General features: G+C 38.7%; 1 protein-coding gene across 1 annotated transcript; it reads left to right on the top strand.

Annotated features, from left to right (window-relative positions):
• The first annotated feature begins 310 nt into the window (after positions 1–310).
• On the top strand, positions 311–18369 carry LOC134203450 (tetra-peptide repeat homeobox protein 1-like). Its single transcript, XM_062678328.1, has 3 exons — positions 311–1126; positions 1192–1736; positions 17557–18369. Exons 1-3 carry the CDS (start codon positions 1112–1114, stop codon positions 17951–17953), a joined length of 957 nt encoding a protein of 318 aa, XP_062534312.1. The 5' UTR covers positions 311–1111; the 3' UTR covers positions 17954–18369.
• The last annotated feature ends 2108 nt before the right edge of the window (positions 18370–20477 follow it).

The raw sequence follows: 20477 nt of genomic DNA on the forward strand, positions 1-20477 counted from the left end.
GAACTTTTCGATAGTTTTTTTTACACGGATTTTCGAATTAACGCTGTTTTTTAACGAGGTACGTATCCCCCTCGTAAAAAAAAACTGGTTGTATTACTTTCAGAAATATATTCTGATATCTTTGTTTGTTCCTAGGTTGATATCAATTAAATGGCATTAAATCATAAAAATAATCACAGCTTATAAATATCCAATCAATAAAATATTTCACTCCTCAAAACGTCTCAATTTCCAACCCGACCCTTCATTATTGCATTCCTGTGAATTATAATTCTCTGTCTTTTTATCAACCATCAATCTGTTGCAGATAGCCAATCGAACGCTACCGCAGCCCAGCCAAGACGCATGCCATATATCGCTTGAAACAGCCGGCCGATGACAGAATCACCCACCATTTGGGATCTTTGATTTAGCCCCCTCGAGAAATGATTATCGCACATGACAACCACGCGCCCAAATGGAATGCACCATACCGAGCTGCTTGGGCAGCGTTGCGCTCGAGTTTTCCCTCTGAATCTGATACCAGCGCGCCTCAGTAGATCTTTCGCAGAATTCTACCATCATGGGCCAGCAAATTGCTCACATAACTATTTCGATAGTGTCGACTCGAATTTTTTGTCATCAGCAGTTATGAAACGCCGTAGCAATTGCGTACAAGTGAAGCCCTGTCGGGATTCTCATTGGGCGATGATTCACGAATAGAAAATCGAAAAATAATTGGAGCTTTTATGAAAAATTAATGTGCCAACTGGATTTCTCCCGCATTTCACTGCAATCAGCAAGATTTGACGCACGTCGAGTTTTCCGCGCTTTTCCACGCTTATAGCCACTGTACTAGCTGATAGGAAAGATTGAAAAAAAAACTTGCAACTTATGGTCATCCCTGCCGGCCCAGTTTGGAACAACGCTTGGCGCTGGGACTAATTTGGACCAAAACTATTACATGATTCATCTCAAGCTGGCAATGGATCCAACTCGGACGGGTCGACTTTGGTGGTGCTCCAGTAATCTCATTTCTTGGTATATATAGAAGGAGTAGTTTATCAAATAATCATCAGTCAGTGGTACTTCGAAGGTGTCGCCTGGTGAGGCAGTTTTATTCCGATTAGTGATGAAGTTGCAAATTGTAAGTGATTCTATTCTCGACTGAGAGCGAAAGTTCTGAAGATTATTGTTCGTTCTTTTGTTCAGTTTCTTAGTGCGTGCTTGGCGGTGGTGTTGGTGTCCGCAGATCCCGAGCCCTCGGCAACTCCTGCCAAACCACAGAAACGGGCCATTCTAGGAGGCTACGGTTACGGATTAGGAGGATATGGTTTGGGTGGGATAGGGCTTAGTGGGTACGGTTTAGGAGGATATGGGCTGGGTGGAGTGATAGGCGCTCCTGCCATAGGACCGGCCATTGCCGCTGCACCTGCATTAGCAGCCCCTGCCTTACCTGCCTTACCGGCCTTTGCTGCACCAGCCATCAATCTGCAACCAACCATTACCAGAAACATCCACACACATTCAACGGTGAATCAACCAGTCCCGGTTCCAGTGCCAACTCCGGTGGCCGTTCCCGTGACTCGACATGTAGCAGTGCCAGTACAGGTTCCATATCCGGTGCAAGTTGATAGGCCCGTACCACATCCGGTTGCAGTGCCAGTACCAGTGCCTAGACCATATCCAGTCCATGTGCCGGTGGATAGACCAGTGGCCGTTCCAGTGCCACAGCCATACCCAGTTACAGTTACCAGGTGAGTCCGATGGTCTATGAAAATCTTAGATTACAGGTCAGATTCTACCGTGCGCAGCCAGAGCTATAATGGCATTCCACAAAGATTCCTGCCTCTATCCGTTTAGCAATTTTTGACTTAAATTACATCTAACGTGAAGACTCGGATACAGCGTAAAACGAATATTTCTAAATCCGAGACTGCCACGAAATTAGGGGGGATTTTAGTGCTTTTATCACTAGTAGGGTTTTTATCGTTGGATGAATTGTCGAAACTATCATATCAAACGATTCAGAAACTCTCCCGCAATTTAACAAAACCATTGAAATAATTGATTATCAACGTTAAACTATTGAAAACTTCAATTCTTCCCAAATCCAGTAGAAAATTCAGAACCAACCAATCCCGTTCATGCATCCCCAACATGGACGTCAGATTGATGTCAGTTACGGGAAGAGATGTGGCCCGGTCGGGATATCATCGGCGGCGGCGTTTGTGAAAATTTAGTTTGCTGGTGGCGTTTTCGAGCGGATCTTTTATTAATTATCCTAGATTTCCACTGGAAATTCAAACACGAAAACAAGAATTTTCACTGGCAATTCATTTGTATTCATACGCAAAAATCCTCTAAATCCTCTGCTTGATATATTCATAGGAATTTCGGAATTTCTGACAGATGCTCCTCAAAATTTCCTTGGGAAACTCTTTTGAATTTGACCGGGAAAATCTTCAATATTTCTTCAGGAATGCCTTTAGAGTTTGCTTGGGAAACTCTTCGGAATGATCTTTGGAAAATTCTTCGGATTATCCACGGGAAATAATATTGAAAAACTCTTCGCAATTTCATCGAAAAAATGTTTGGAAAATGCTTTGGAATTCTTCTAAATTTTCTTGGGAAGCTCTTCGGAATTTTCTCGGAAAAATCTATGGAATCTTCAGAGTTTCTGTGGGAAAATCTTTGGAATATGTTTGAGAAAATCTTCGGAAACTATTTGGGAAAATCTTCGAAATGTCTTTATAAAACATTTCGGAATTTCATCAGGAAATGCTTGCAAACAGTTTTTAAGCAGCAGCCCTGCGTAAATGTTTGCAAACAGTTCTTAAGGTCACTCCTGACGGAATCCAATTTTCAAAGTACTCGCGTTTTCAAGGGCACACCATTCGATACGGAAGCAACGCACAACTGTCATTTTTATTTTTTCACGCACGACGCAGCAAAGCTGAAAAAATAAAAATGACAGTTGTGCGTTGCTTCCGTATCGAATGGTGTGCCCTTGAAAACGCGAGTACTTTGAAAATTGGATTCCGTCAGGAGTGACCTTAAGCAGCAGCCCTGCGCAAATGTTTATCCATGACTTCGGGCTCAAACGTGCACTCATAAAAATGAACATGAACCCGAGCGCAGGCTGGATGCTCATGTTTTGCACCGCGCTCACAGCCAGGATGCCTTTATTGGGGGGTGGGGATTGCCTTTATTGGGGACTTGCCAATGTCCCCAAGCCATCTTGAATTGTTGAAATTGAATTGTTGTATGGAATTTATACAAACAATTGCGTTTTGCACTGAAAATGACCATTTCCCTCCTGCGTTGGTTATTTCCATCTACTGACAATACTGTGTAAAATCGCAGTAGAGAGATAGGCCCCCACTTCCTTCAGCAAAACTGTTCGCCAGAATGTTTGCTTTGTAGGTAAAATATCGGGGGTCAAGTTTGACAATACCCTGAAGACCCAGATATCCAAAACCTTGGGAAGATTTCGTTTCTGAGAGCATGCAAATGAATTTGACATGTTTGAATCCTGAATCACATTGTTTGATACTTCTGAATACTCAGACAAGTTAAGCCATCATGAAAGTTATGCCAGTGATTTATTTTCAGGAATACGAGATGCTAATTGACAATGTCCTCATCGTCGGTATACATCCAATCCGGTTCAATAAGCATTTACGCATGATGCAAACCCAATTTTCTTGAATACGAGATTCTCAAGGTACTTCAAAACGTTTTGGAATTCCGCCCACGGTATCGATCAGATCAATCAAGACTTTTGAAATTTTCTTATCGTTGTTTTACACCTAATCTGGTTCAATAGGATTATGCGTATAATGCAAACCCCATTTTTGTTAAATATGAGATACTCATGGTATTCCAAAACGTTCTGGAGTGCAGTCCCCGGTATCTATCAGATAAATCAAGGCTTTAGCAATGACATCAGTATAGGTACTCCCCCAATCCGGTTCAATAACCCGAGTAGACGAAAATATCTCAATAATATCAAATGTTGATAAGATAGCAAAATGTGATATGGACATGATTGATATAAGAGATAAAAGATCAGACGACAATATCAATATTTTGCCCCAAAATATCATAAGGATATCAAGTTATGCTATTTGTAATAAGTGATCAATATCATGTGCCATTAGTTTGTTCTTATCCGTAGCATATCTTGATATTTAGATGATATTTCTGTTCAAATTTTTGATATTGTTGCCTGTTCTTTTATCTCTTATGTCAATCAAGTCCATATCATGTTTTGTTATTCTGTTCATAGCTTCTGCCCGGGAAGCATATACGCATGATGCATACCAATTTTCTTAAATATGCTCCAAATGCTTAAGGTAGTCCAAAATGTTGTGGAGTTCAACCCACGGTATCTATCAGATCAATGAAGACTATTGCAATGTATATACAATATACCCAATCTGGTTTATTAATCATATATGCATCATATAAAGCCTATTTTCTAGAATTCGAGATACTCAAGATACTCCAAAACGTTCTGGAATTCAGCCCACGGTATCTACCGGACCAACCAAGGTTGTTGTATTTACCCAAACCGGTGTAATAAGCATATGATCCTAATTTCCATGAACATGAAATCCAATGCCCAATATTGCTCTTGAGTCAAGATATACAATGAGGATACCCTGTGATTTATTCTGCGTTCACGGACTTGGATGATCAATCGTTAGGGTTTCCAAGCCGTTTTGGTGAATCTAAAAGATCTGTAGTAGTATTGAGTCATAAAAACTCAATGAACATACCGGGATATCATATAATACATTATTCATAAGTTGGTTCATTGGATAGATCACATGATCCGAGCTCCAAAAAGGCTCTATAATACAGTCGATACTCTAAGAGACAGAGTAACCGAGAAAATATGTTTAGTGTGGCATCATTTGCTTCCACGAGTCGATACCGAGTCGTAGAACATTGAATCATGGCGGTCCTATTGTAGCTTTTGAAAATAATGAATGAATTCGTACTGGCTCAATGCACCTGCTGTGATGTTTAGCGATGCACGTATACATCTTTCTGGACTTGGTTGATCGGATAGATCATATCTTTTCAACCCCCGGGTATTTTGGAGAACCTAAAAGGCCAGTAGTAACTAGTAAACATAATGAGTAAAATTTTATCGGCTCAATGGGCCTGCTAGGATGTGTAGCAATGCACGTATACAAAGTTCAGGACTTGGTTGATGTGACGTTTTGGAGAAAAAAAGGGCATGTAGTAGTTTGTTAAAGTAATGAGTGAAATCTTATCGGCTCAATGGACCTGCTGGGATGGTTAGCGATGCACGAATACATTGTTCAAAGCTTGATTGATCGAGTAGATCGTATGTTCTGAACTGCAGGCCGTTTTGGAGACACTGAAATAGGTTTCATTTATTTAAAACTCGATAATTTCATGTCTTATGATCACATAGCTATTTTTGGACATATTCTCAGCTTTGGGCATTTTGTTTCTAGACATATTTTCTTATGCATTCGAGGATATGTACTCCAGAACAGTTTGAGCGGCCTAGGTCATCAAAAAAAATATTTCAACACCTTCTTAGTTCTTTCTATACTAGTTTTGGCAGGATCGAGCGGAAAACCCCAAATCTGTATTTTAAATCCATGTAAAAAAAAGTTGTTCTGAAAGGGTTAACCGTGTGTATCAGAACAAGGACCTTGGTCACAGCGGCGCTCGAACATTGATGTTTTCTGCGCAACTTTGAGCAACGATTCAAAACATTGGTTCCAATCTACAGACATTGCATTGGTTTGAGCTTGGCTACAGCAATTTGGCGTTCAAACTATAGTTTTATAGAATTTAATTTCATTGGTTCTATTATACTTTGTCCGTAAAAGTAAAAAAGGAAGTAAGGCTTATCTTATCATGCGTATAGATATTTTGAAATATCCTCAATGATAGAGTAGAAGGACATTAATCGATAAGATTTATAATTAATTGGAACTTTTGCGAAAAACTGAACATTTGTTTATTGATACACGGTTTGGTTTATCGAAACTTCAACGTCTCATGTAGCATAAAATAAGGTTATTATAATGCTCTTCACCTTTACAGAAGATAGTATATTTCAATCATTAATTATCATAGTTTGGGAATTTCTTATATATTTTAGTGAGAAACTAATTTTGTTATTTGGGCAGCAAATGGTCATTTTTGGACGCAAATGGTAATTTTTCACACATTCAAACATTTTTAAACCCGCTTTTATCCAATTGTATTGTATTGGCGTTTCGATGTTGCAGCTAAACCTTTCTTATCCTTATTAAAAATAGGAAAGATGCTTAACAGTCCCAGCGGCCATATATAGGACAACCCTTGTAATAACCCATTACCTGACCTGCCCAACCTTTTCAAGCCACGGGCCCGTTTTCAGATTGACCACTTGCTGGCGGGCCAAGAAATATTCGGTACATATTTTTAATACATTTTAAAAATTACCAAAGTGAAATATATTTTTTTGCAATTCCTGATTATGGTTTATCTGGTTTACAGTTCGCCGTTGAATCATAAAACGGCCTACTTTTCCATACCAACGAAATGGGTGCTTTAATGAACATCATGCAACTCAAATGGGTTGCATAATATTCATTATAACACTCATTTGGGTGCTATAATGAAAAACCAACATCAGAACAGTAGTTACATGACTACATTTTGCTGAATTAGCTTGGGTAAGTGTTCAAATAGTGTATTCTCTGCGTCGCGTAATAAATGAAATAGTTTGATGGACATGACATCAACAATTTCCAAAAGCAAGTACATCTATCGCTTCACGGTTTATCGAACTATGCAATGTGGCACGGCAACATGGAATCTCTGCAGCAACATAACTTATTGGCAAGAATGATCATGTGGAGCAAATTCTAGAAGGAATTAGACAAGTACAAGTATAATTTTGGTACAGATTTGTCATATGAAAGTATATAATATGAAAGTCAATTTTTCGTCATTGCAAAAAAAGCGTGTGCAACTCGTTACAAAACTCGATTTTTTCAGTACTCGTAGTATTTATCCAACTCGGCAAGCCTCGTTCGATAAACGTACGACTCGTGCTGAAAAAATCAACCTTTTGCAACTTATTGCACAAACTACTATTTTCAAAATGGCATTTAGATTCAAAGAAAAACTAAACACGATATTATTGCGTTTGAGCAATCTTTTTTATGTGTTTATTTTCTTATTTTTACTCTAACAGAATATGGAAATGTTGACTTCTTTTCAATACTTGACGCATATTGATTGCACAATCGGTGATCGAATTTTGCAAGCAGATAATGAAGATCCACAATTACTTTTTTTTTGCTGGTTTGTCTGGCTAAGACCCACAATTATTTTTTACTGATTACATTCTTGATAAGAGTTGTTCACACAGATAGAGAGAAAATATCTTACAAGAGATGTGTCCTCCTGAAATATAGTTTCGACCTCGTTATTGCATTTGAGGTCAATTATCTCCATTTGAAACATTCCAGGTACATTATTTACATCAGTAAACGGTATTGAGTGCTCTCAAAAATTAGCGAATGGGCTTCAAGAATACCTTTCGAAAGGCTTCGAGAGCATATTCAACAGATTTGCAGGAACTGTTTTCAATCGGATTAAAGAAATGTATCAGTTTTCGACAATCAATTGTGCCAAAGTGTTTCAATTCTGTTTCAACAGTTTGCATGTTGGATAATGAAAGTTTGACGTGTTGATTCTTGGCTTGCATCTTAATGTTCAAGTCATTGAGATGTTTGGTGACATGTACTTTAAAGCCCAAACTACTCATCTATTCAGCTTGGTCATTGGTTTTGTTTTATCTTGTAAAAATAGTGTGATTTTCTTCCGCTCTCAAGCAACGTACCATGGGTTAGCGAACGAACCAACACAACAAATCTCCGCATTCTGCTTCCATTTACTTCAACATAATTTGGAATTCGTGGTCGTGGAGTCTCCATAGAGTATCACAAATTAACGATTTAGTAACAAATAAACAAATTGCTTCAATTTTCAAGTATCACAACGATAGTGTTCTTTTCCGTCATAGCAGGTGCTCCATCAGTTGTTAGGCCTTAAGTTTCAAAGAAGAGTTCAATCTCCTTCATACAGGTCTTAACAGCTTTCCCCAGGTCGATACCGGTAGTCGTTTCCTTCATTGGGATCAAAGCTGCTGATTCCTCTGCGATTTGAAGATGATCATAAATTCCCCTTACATTACCGCCATCGGGGGTGACAATGGGTCTGGGGGGTGAGAATGGGTCATCGCTCTCACCGGCAGCCTGGAGGTCGCAGAGCAAAATCTTGCAAAAAGGTCTCTTATATTTTAGTCTTCTTGCCCTCAGATACATTTAATCCATTCTACAAGCATTCTAAGTAGTTGAAACAGTGACCCATTCTCACCCCCATTTGACCCATTGTCACCCCCGACGAGATTGTACGACAATTCCCCGAAAACCAATTCCCCGAATTCAATTTCCCCGAATGCAAATTCCCCGAATAACAATTCCCCGAATGCAACAATTCCCCTAATGTAACAATTCCCCGAATGAAACATTTCCCCGAATGCTTCCCTCTTCTATTTGAATATGCTGAGAAAAGGCGTAGGATGGCCAATCCGGAGATTGTGACTTGCAAGTTCGATTCCCGCCCCGGCCTAACACGCTTTCGGTTGGGAAACATACTTGGACCTTGGACATAGTGTATCCGTCGTACTCGCCACACAAGATACGCATAGGAAAGCTTTCAATTTAAAAACCGTGGTAATGCTAACAGAACGCCAAGTTGAGAAGTAAGCCAAGTTCGAGATGGAAAGTAGAGTCATTGAAGAAGACGAAAACTAAGCCTTTAAAGAAGGCAATGCTTACTTTGAATGAACGCATCTGGCCGGTATAAGGCGAAGTAAGGAGATAAAGCTTTCTTTAAATGAATGAGTTTGCTCAGAATGATGAAGCATCAGCGCGGTTTAATGCAAAGGGACAAGATAATGCCTTCTTTGAATTACGGCATCTGCTTGGTATAAGACAAATCGATAATGCCTTATTCCGGTAGAAAGCGAAGGGATGAGATAATGCCTTCTTTAAATGATTTTGTTTACTCTGTATGAGACTAAAAGAATTATTTTGAAAAAAAAAGTCTGTCCGTTATAATGCAAGGAGAGGAGATAATCAATTATATGCTTCAAAACTGACCCCTATTCTACACTACATTTGTATGTAATGTAATGTATGTAATGAAAATTTTCTAATGGAACATTCTGCAAAATGGCATTCCACCAAAAGTCATTCTGAAAGAGTATAATCCATTTAATGTCATACACTCTTATGGTACATACCACCAAATGTTATTCTGCGAAAATGAAATCAGTCAAATGTTTTTCAGTGAAATGATAAAAAATCGATACTCATTACTTAACCTTCCGTGACTCGTCAGTCACGATGTAAAATGCACAACACCTTTGAAAAAAGCACACTTGTCGTTTACAAAAGCGGCGGGCCTCCGTAAGAGATCCAGGACCATGAGAGTCCTGGAAGGTTGAGAAGAGATATCATACATATTTTCCTTGTTCTGGTCAAATTCACCTACATCAAAATAAAAGATCACATTCATCCTTATTGCGGACAAACACCTGCTCCCCAAAAGGAAAACTTATCTGCTATTGCCTTATTTCGAGCTAAGGTCTGCTTCTGAAGAAGGGATCACATCTACCAGTTCCTTACTTAGTGCAAATGCCTCCTTTTAAGGAATGAATCACATCCCCATTTACTTATTCCGGGAAGACATATTTTATTAAAGAAAGAATCAAATTTACTGTTTTAGTGTTCCTGGAAACAACCCACTTTTAAAGAAGGAGCACATTTACTATTGCATTATTCTGGCAGATGCATTATTTTTTAAGAAGGAATCGCATTCACCATTGCCTCATTCAGGACAAACGCATTATTTTTGTTCAAGAGAATTCACAACCACCCTTGTCTTATAGTTCTTTAAAAGGGATATTCAGGACAGGAGTTTTATTTCATTAAGACAGAAATTTACCCAAACGCTATTTTAATTTTTCAAAAAATGCAGCTTAGGGTGGCTCAAAAAACACTTTTTCAAAAATGTTGATGGGCCGCCCTCTTATTCGGTTCTATTTGATGCCCTGATGCTCTGGACAAAATTTCAGCCAAATCTGTCAACGTTTGGGCGGTGCTAAACTTGTCGGAAGTTTATATGGAAAAATGTATGCAGAAATATCCAAAAACAGTGATTTGTAGTTGGACGGTACAATTTACGATCAAGAACAATGATACTCATTCAGTTCTTGTAGAATTAAATACAGAACGTAATGCTGAAAACCGCGAGAAGATTAGAGTTTATTAGGCAAAGATATTAAGCATATTATTGGAGTGTTGTAGGGGTGAATTTATTTCTTTTCAAAGGTAAAAGAAACGAAATATGCTCAAACCCCACTACAGAGAAATGCCAATAACCGGGCAAACTCTAATCTCCTCGCGGTTTTCTGCATAACATTCTGTCATAAATTCTTCAAGATCTTGATGAGTATCATAGTTCTTCTTGCTAAGTTGTGCCTTCCAACTGCAATTCACTGTTTTTGGATGTTTCTGCATACATTTTTCCATATAAACTTCCGACGAGTTTAGCACCGCCCAAACGTTGACCGATTTGGCTGAAATTTTGTCCAGAGCATCTGGGCATCAAATAAAACCGAATAAGAGGGCGGCCATCAAAAAAATTGAAAAAGCTTTTCCCATACTACTTTGAGCCACCCTAATGCAGCCGTTGTTCGACTATTTTAGAAAAAAAAACTACCTTAGAAATACTGTACTCTGATATCTTTTTAATTTACCAACACATTTTGGAGGATCAAGAACATTAATTACTATCAAAGGATCTTCAGTTAATAGTCTCCAAGAAGACACTCAATAACGTATCTTTGAATGCTACTCTGTTCGGACGCATACAATCGATCGCAAAGTTGTTTTTGCAGAAGATACTTCCTTTTCGGGGAATTGTTTCATTCGGGGAAATGTTACATTCGGGGAATTGTTACATTCGGGGAAATTGCATTCGGGGAATTGTTACATTCGGGGAAATTGCATTCGGGGAAATGGTTTTCGGGGAATTGTCGTACAATCCCCCGACGACGGTAAGTATTTTTTATAGATTGCAAGCAGGTAGAATCAGAAGCAGGTGGTTTACGTACTGGAAGGATTTTAACCGAATTGCTAAAATCTCATTAACAACAAAACTGGTCGGTGCTGTATTACTCGACTTTGTGTTTTATCTGATTCCATTTCTTAATCAGTAATAACCTACAGTATTTATTAATAATTTAAGATACGGTCTTCAGTAAGCGGTTACCCACGGCAGCAAAATTAAATTTACATAAAAAATTAGAAATTTTTCATAACAAATTAGGAACTTGCCAATAAAGAAATAAGATTATAAGCAATAAATAAAAAAAAATCTCCCTGTATAATGCAAAATTTTCATAATCAAATAAGAATTTTCCACAAAACAAAAATAAATTAGCACTTCTAAAAGCAATAATTGCTATTATAAAAGAAGAATTTTAATGAATAAATCAATATTAGCAATACGGTTCTTTTTTTACACAGGTGGGTTTTAGTTGATTACAACCTTTAGCGTTGATGAAACTATGATTCAACCCCATGAAAAAATTCACAAAAAATCAAAGAAAATTCAGGTGGTATTTAGAAAGCGGTGAAAAGAAAGGTAAACTGGGAAGTTAAAGAATACCAACCGTGTAAAAAAATATTGGGTGTAAACAATTACAAAATTTTCCACGAAATAAATATTTTTCCCATGAAAAATAAAAATACATTCCACAAAATAATCAATAAAGAACCATCAAAGAATTGCCATAAAAAATACAAAAAAGCAATAAATATTATTAAATTTTCCATGAACAATAAACGCTTTCAAAGAAGGGGTCAGTTTTATTGCTTTTTAATATTTCTTGATGGAAATTTTCATATTTTTTATTGCTCTTAGTTGATTATTTTGTGGAAAGTTTTTAATTTTCAATGGAAAAAATATTTATTTTGTGGAAAATTTTGAAATTGTTTATTGTTTTTATTGATTTATTTGTGGAAATGTTGTATTTTATTCAAAGGAACATTTTTTTCTTTCAATATTTCTATAAATATTGTTTATGTTTTTAGAACAGCTAATTAATTGTTTTGTGGAAATTTTTAGTTGTTCATGGAAATTTGCATTATTTAGGAAAATTTTATATTTATTTATTGGCTTCTTTATTGCCATATTTCCTATTTTTTATGGAAAATTTATAATTTTTTTGGGTAGGTTTTATTTTGACCTGAAGACCGTATCTTCAAATACTGTATTTAACCCGAGAAACCATGACCCTATATTATTCCATCCCATATGGTTGATCCAGTGGGCAGTGTGCTCTGGAATTGACTCACCTGGTGGAACACATACATAAAGCAAAACGTATTTTTATATGCAAAATCGTTGACATTTCCTGTATGGATCGAATTCAATTTCATTTTATTATATGAAACGAACGGAAAATATTTACTAGTAATGAAATTTTTTTTTTAGCGAACCGTTCCATTGATGCCTCCTTATTTCTAAGCTCATCATCACGAATTATTAGGAAATCTTCTCCTATGAATTAAAGGAAACTAGCTGTCTCGTCGAACTTCGTTTCGCCAAAAAATGATAAGTTTGCAGAAATATTTTCCTGCCTTCAGAATTTATTTGGAAAACTGTTTAGAATGATTTTTTAAATTATTTTTTTCGATTTCACGAGTGCCATTGAATGCAAGGAAAAGAAAATTATTATAAATCAGCAAAAGTCGGTCTGTCCATCGTTGAGTGTTGCGCGGTCGTACGAATGCCAACTTTGTTTTATATAAGTATAGTTTTTTTAACATGACTTCTTAAAAGTTTATTCTACAGGAATTCCTGTAAAAATTTTATCCAAGAATTCGAGGGGGGGTGTTGGTTATACTCTCCCGGATTTTAAATTCACTTCAAGAACGCCTTATGCATCCCCAGATCTTCTGGGAAGATCCTGGAAAGTTTCTTTCATCAGTTCATGAAAATTTCTGCAAGATTTTCACACATGTCCTGTTGGAATTCTCTCATATGAACTTGGCGTTACATGCTCCATTTGAAAATAGCCGTGTCGCAACTGAGTATTCATTAAGCACTTCCACAGGTATTAACTGCGAGGTTTCTAAGTAGATTCACTATTTCCATTCCTGTGTCATAAAACTAACACGTTGTTGTTCATAGTCATAGGAAAGTACCAAAAAAAACCTACACCGTACCCTGAATTTAATCCAGCCACCTTCTGCATTGCCTTGCTTTGTTGCCGCCAGGCTTAGGAAGGCAAAATTCAGGATTTTTGATAGCATTCTCACTAGGAATTGCACACCATCCCGGACGAACTATTGAAGAAATTTTAGTAGAGAAATTCCTGAAGAATTTTTGTGTTTCTTGTAGATAGAATACATAAAGCTATCCAACCAGTCGCAAGGAAATTCATCATCCTTCGATATTTTCTGAATACTGTTGATTTTTTAGTGAGGGTAAACAGAATTCTGCAACCAGACACCTGAGATGATAACTCAGAAGTCCTGATTAAATTGAGAGGTTGGGAAGTCCTTACTGTGCCTACACAACCCGCTAAAACCAAAATCATTTACACTAGTCTTAATCCCTCTGGCTCGCCATCAAGCAATACTTCAGGGAGGGAGTGGACTACCGAAAATGGCTTCCGCTTATGCTATGGCACACGACGTTAAAAAAAATCATATGACGTTTTAGATTATGTCCGTCATCCGCAAGTCGCGACGACCTTGCAGCTCGGTCCAGAGCATCCAGGCAACAGCCACTACGCATGAGCCGCAATACTTCCGCACAGTCAACTTCCCCGCATCTCAGCCACGGCATACGTATTGCCGGGAAGAGCAGAGTGTCCACTGCTCCACAGTAGTTTCTACTGCAGCTATTGTTGTCGAAACTGCTGTTTAGCTACTGTGTTAACTGCATCTCGATGAGGTTGTCCGGGGTCGCACTTGTGCTGACGTACGGCGAACACTGGGTCCATGGTAGAACGTTCGCCAATGAATCCTGCCTGGTACTGCCCCACGAACTCTTTTGCAATTGGTGTTAGTCGGCGGCATAAAATTTGGGAGAGTCCCTTGTAGGCGGCGTTCAGCAATATGATTGCGCGGTAGTTGCTACAATCCAGCTTATCACCCTTTTTGTAGATGGGACACACGACACCTTCCATCCACTCCTGCGGCAGAACTTCATCCTCCCAAACCTTGGTAATTATCCAGAGCAGCGCGGGTAACGACGACTTCGACGCGTGTTGTACGCCATCGAGAGTTTTGAGCGCAGGCATACTGCAACGTGGTGATGGTCGGATTCACATATTCGCACTGGTGCGGGCGTTCGTGATGTCGGAGAAGAATTTACCATCGATTGGAACGTGGTCGATTTGATCGTGGTCGTTTCTTGGTGAGGTGATCTCCATGTGGCCTTGTGGATATTCTTGCTGGAAAAGAAAGTACTTCGGACTACCATTCCACGAGATGCTGCAGAGTTTACGCATCGATGTCAGCTGTCATTCGATATGGTATGCAGACTGTCCGGTCCGACAGTCATGTATGTCTTCCTCAGATTAGACCTCCTTGGGATGCTTCCGTTGTGCATGCTTCATAATGGCCCAGTATTTTCGATGGGCCTTAGTTTCGGTGTGTTTCGGGGATGAAGGTTCATTTTCATGACATTGTCCATTGGTACCAAATGTGATCCCGTTGGCTTCGTACCACTCTAGGACAACATTTGAATAGTGACACAAAGCAAAATCCGACCAGAAGATTGTAGAGAGCTCGCGTTGCTTCAACAGCGAAACTAGACGCTTCTATAGACACTCCTTGAGGCGAATCTCCTCGTTTACAGTCCCGGTAGTCACGAACGGGGCACTCCGTTTGCCACATGAGCAGATCGCTTACCAAATCATGTGTCTCTTGGCAAACTTAAAAGCTTTTGCTTCCTTACTTCCTCCAGAACATCAAATTTGTGCTGAACGGTGAGGAACAGTAGCTCCGGAAGCTGCCGAAAGTCATCATCCATTATGAAACAATGAGGCTTCGTCAGAATCTGGGTGTACAATTTCCGGGCCGGTGACTTTCCCTCCGTATTTTGCCAAACATCCCGATTTGGAACGTTCCCCAAGTAACATTTTGAGTTTTATCTATTACCAGTTTTCGAGAGCAAATCTTCAAGACTGGCAATAAAATTAAGATATACATAAATGACAACCTCTTGATGACCGCTACAAGGTTGTTAATAAAAACAGCTCTCAAAAAAGGAATTTCTGTTTCGTGAAGCTTTTTGTTATTGTATTAATGTGACCATACGTCCCGTGTTTCGCGGGACAGTCCCGCATTTTCACTATTTGTCCCGCGCTGAAAAGTGTCCCGCGAAACGTCCCGCATTCAACTTATTTCTAGATAATGTCCCGCGAAATACAGAAAAATAAAATACATTATTAGCTATTACGAGTCACACATCACCCGACTCATGGCAAAGAGAATCGTTCATGATTCGACTCGCGGTTTGCTTTTCTATGATTTCTACATGTTGAATTAACCGGATTTACTTTGTTTGCGGAAATAGTTAAATAAATTCATAAGTAACATAAAATACGCTTTTACTGGGTTTTGGTGCTTTTTGAAGCGAGATCCTTTTTGGCGAAACTCAAGCACGATGCTCTCCATTCAGAATCACAAGCGATCTGGAATGGGACGGGTTTTTTTTTCTGGGCAGATATATATTCAGTCTTACCTGTTTGGACATAAATTGGAACTAAAATCGTGGACCATGTTCTTGACGACGAAAGCTTCAACCAGAATACACTTTTAGAAAAATATGATCTAATTAATTCATAATTCATAATAACGTTTGTTAGGTATTTTAGAAAGGGTTATTCAAGTTATTCGGAAAATAATTTTCAAAGTTCGATATCATTGCTTCTATCGCTACAAACAAAATATTTCCTAACAAAATTCTATACACTAGCTAAAAGTCATTTAACTGCAACGCCTTTGAACTGCAATTCGATAGTTGCAACAGTTTTGAAGTTATCGGAGAGGGAATCGCTAAACTTTAAAATTATACGAAACACCATGGCAGCTACATAGAGCTGCACATTCAACGTGTGAAGAAAGCTTTGACTTCTAAACCCAACAAACATTGGAAACTAATTGAGCGCTTATTCAATCAAAAATAGTCTTCTTCAACTGAAAATTTAGCTTATTCAGCCCAAATTGTTTGTTGGGAAGTGAGTTGTCGTTTATCGAACAGTACTAAAAAATATTAAACTATGACCTTTTTTTTTGTCCCGCGCTCACACAAAATTTATTTGGTCACATTATATTGTATTGAAGAAAAAAGGAAATCGTAGAAATGGAAGAATGCAATAAAACAACATTCATGGACATGGATGTAAAATAATGATCAATTATCGAAAATTGGGTGCCCCAGAATTCGTTGGCGTGCATATAATGTTTGTACCCGTTCGAATTTCTGGTTAATCCAGAATTCGACGCTGTTGTTTCATAAGGGCGAATGTCGCAAACGTAAACAATGCCTTTTCATGCAAATTCCTCAATAACTAGGACCGCTTCCAGCTAACAACCACTTGGCAATGGTAGCGCTCTGCGCCTTCTATCGAACGGCAGTGGAAAATTCCACCAGAAGTTTCTAATCTATCTGAAATCGGTAGAACAAGTCAATGTTTACGTTTGCGACTTTCGCCCTTTTGAAACAACAATGTCGAATTGATGTGATGTCTGTGTGTGTATGTGTGTGTGTGAGTGTGATTATTCATTTGGTTAAGAAAATTATTTTGAGCTTTTTAGTGGAATGTCTTTATTTGTCATAAGACGAGTATGAACCATCCCATTTAATTCCACCACTTGATTGTGTGTCTGTGTGTGTGTCTCGGCTTGTCGAGTCAAGTACGAGACATTGAAGCCGACCTTACTGTTGAGGTCGAAATACGTATCTGTCAAGGTACAATCAAGTGGTGGAATTAAATGGGATGGTTCATACTCGTCTTATGACAAGAACTTTATACTCATAAGAAATACTAAATACAACTGATGATTTTCATCGCCTGTTGCTTATAATGAATTATTTCAAGAATTTGGAAGTCTAAAGAAGAATAATAATTATTCCAAATGTTTTGGAAGTCTATATGGTAGTCGAAAACCATTAATTGCTTTATAATTGTGCAATTTTGACCTCCCTAAATTACTTTTCTCGATACATTTTATAATGAGCGAGAAAAGCATCGTCACCGCTAGGTTTAATCTGGTTTTTTTAATTCTTATTCAACTGATCCCTATGATACCAAAACAGCGGTTCAAACTAAGAACAATTTGTATGACATATGGTGCGAATTTGTATGGAAACGAAATAACCCAATAAGCCATTAGAAATCTGAATTCTCTAAAAAAACAACTCTCCCTTTTCTTTCAGAACCGTACCGGTGTCAGTACCACAGCCCGTTCCAGTTCCCCAACCATACCCAGTGCCACAGCCTGTTCCAGTGCCACAGCCAATCCCTGTGCCTCAACCGATTGCTATACCCTTACCAGCCCCCGCACCACAACCAATTGCATATGCACCGGCACCCGTCCTACCCGCCTATGGTCCATCGATAGCGGCTGGACCCTCGATTGGGCCCATCATCGGCGGTGGAGGTCTCATCGGCGGCGGCATCATCTCGGGTGGCGAACTCAGCCCCGGTGGTCCCATCCTTAGCGGGGGTCCGATCCTCAGCGGGGGTCCAGTTCTTAGCAGCGGTTCCATCCTCGGCCACAGCTATCACGGGCTCGGACACCTTGGATTAGGGCTGAAGAAATACATAGGCTAGAACGCTGCCACGACCACCACCGGCCAGCACGCACCAGAGCAACGTTTTACATTACAAAATAGTCACTTAATTGTAGGAGATTTTTTTTAGTTTTACATAGGACAAATAGTCAAAGGTAGGAGGTCTTCCACTGATTACGCTGAAGTTCATTGGGGGGAGAACAAAGTCTGACATTTTCTCACTTTCAAATCGAAATTATATGAATGTGACCACAGAAAGGGGGTGAGCTGGGCAATGCTTTGCGTAATTTGTGGATGGCCTCCAAATTGTGACTTCGATCCAACCCGATCCAAAACTAGGTCTAATGCGTTTTGTTTATGAACAGACATTTACCCTTTTAAGATGCAATTTTCATTAATGCGTGAGTGAGAACGAACTGAGCAATCGAATCGAACATGGAACGACAAGTCTAGCACCTATTTCTAAATAGGAATCAGTCAGATAGTAGGTAGGTAGGTAAGCATAACATAATGCAATCAATACAATCAAGTACGAGCAAAGTGTCACCACGAGTGGCGGCGGAGATTGAAAATGGAAACGAGCAAGTTGTTTCGAGTTTGCAATTCATCTCACAGTCCCTTATGCACTGAATGGATTGGGTTTGCCTCCAGTGGTTCCCGACTATGAAGCATCTTAGACCCCGTGTCGGTCAGTGGGAGAAAATAACACGAATAATTCCGGATACCGTAATCCGGGGGAACATTGATCAGTTTCACCATTTTCAAGAAATGAATAAAATATAATTTCCTGTTATTACAATTACTTATTGGGAGCTAGGTATCTTAATATTGACTAAATTTGTTGCTGAATGATATAACCTTCGGATGAATTTGCATTTACAGTCGACTCTCTACATCTCGATGTTCTATATCTCGATATCTCTCCCTATGTCGATGGTTTCCTCAGTCCCTTCAGTCTACATACATTTGGACTTTCTATATCTCGAAAACCTCCCTATCTCGATATCTCTCTATCTCGATGTGTTCTGATCATATTTTGTTCAGGATTCACTCTCCTTATGTCGATTTGTTTAAATTTTTAGGCTACTAGACCATCTCTGGACAACAACAAACACATCAACAACAGGAAACGACATTTCTTTTGTTGTTGTTTTTAATATCAACGAGCTTTTTTGAATCTAGTACCCATTTCAATTTTTGACGTAGGACTTACGTCTTTCTTTACTATACTGGGTGTCATTTAGATTTTTGGAAATCGAGAGCGTTACGCTGAAAGGGAAGACTTTGAACGTCACTAGCGCCTTTATCTGTCGATGGATTTTTAAGATTTTTATATCAACCGACTCGGACACTCTCCATCATTTTGCCTATTTCATTGAAACTTAAGATTATTAACGATAAGGTATTGAAAATTTCAATTCTTGTCAAAGCCAGTAAAAATTTCATATGTAACAAATCCCGTGCATTCCTAACACGGACATCAGAATGCGGTATGTCACGGGCCTTCGGTTCTACCGGAAGATTTTCTTTGTGTATAAAAGAAGCAGTGCCTGCCGTGTGCGAGTCATTACAATTTGTGACAGCAGCGTGTTCTGACGTGCTTTTTGCTCGCGCATTTTTGTTTCGTTCGTACGCTGTGTTTACCTACACAGCGACAGCATGCAGTCACCAGCGCCAGCGGTAGAAGAATGCCGGTGGGTCTGCGAATATGAATGAAAGAAGTGGGCGCATTTTTTTGTCATTCTGTGCATGATGATGGTCGGATGCAGTGGTATCGGTGTGGTGGATGCAATCACCCATCGCATCGCTCGGAGTTCACGGCTAGAGGCCGATGATGGCTGAGGCAGCGAGGGCAGCGGTGGTAGATGAAGAAAAATAAAATTAGAGAGATATGGTCTGCTCATCCATATGATCCCTGGATGGGTACTAGTCATGTCATATGACTGAGCATATGTTAAGTTGTGCTTGGTACTAAACAACACGTACATTAAAACATGGTTCTGATTCCCCATCAAAACAAATCAACTATACTGGTAAAAATAAAAATGTTTATTAAAATAATTACTTTCATTTATTTGTTTCCCTAAAATAGCACATTTTGCCCAAGTCTGAAAATTTTATAAATAGAATTTTTAAACTTCAAATACTATGTATCATCAATTAGAAATCTATAAATGCCCTATATTTGCTTGAGTAAATAAGGGCTTAATAGTTAGAAACAAAGCAATTCTAATTATGTGTTTAATTATTACTTTTATTTCCAGAAGTTTTGATTAAACATATTGCTAATAATACTACACAGCATGGAAGTTGTCGTTTCCAATATCAATACCTATAATCAAACTCCATAGATCCAAAAGTTAGAAGTTAAATTTAAATACGTGACGTTTATACAAGTCCTACGTCTTCTCGCGGTTATGTTGAAAACATTACCCATTGCTCGTTTTTTTTCCATTGCTCGATCTCTCCCTATCTCGATTAACATTAATTTTTGAACTCACAGCATGCTGCCAAAACGCACTTTAAACAAGTATAATCACAAAGAAATTAAGCTCATACCTATA

This window comes from Armigeres subalbatus, unplaced genomic scaffold, assembly GCF_024139115.2.
Source record: "Armigeres subalbatus isolate Guangzhou_Male unplaced genomic scaffold, GZ_Asu_2 Contig1857, whole genome shotgun sequence".
Lineage (NCBI taxonomy): Eukaryota > Metazoa > Arthropoda > Insecta > Diptera > Culicidae > Armigeres > Armigeres subalbatus.

What these genes read in the sequence shown, in the direction of transcription:
- LOC134203450 (XM_062678328.1), top strand. An exon ending in TACCCAGTTACAGTTACCAG is followed by an intron (nt 1,737 to 17,556) that starts GTGAGTCCGATG and finishes CTTTTCTTTCAG; the next exon opens with AACCGTACCGGTGTCAGTAC.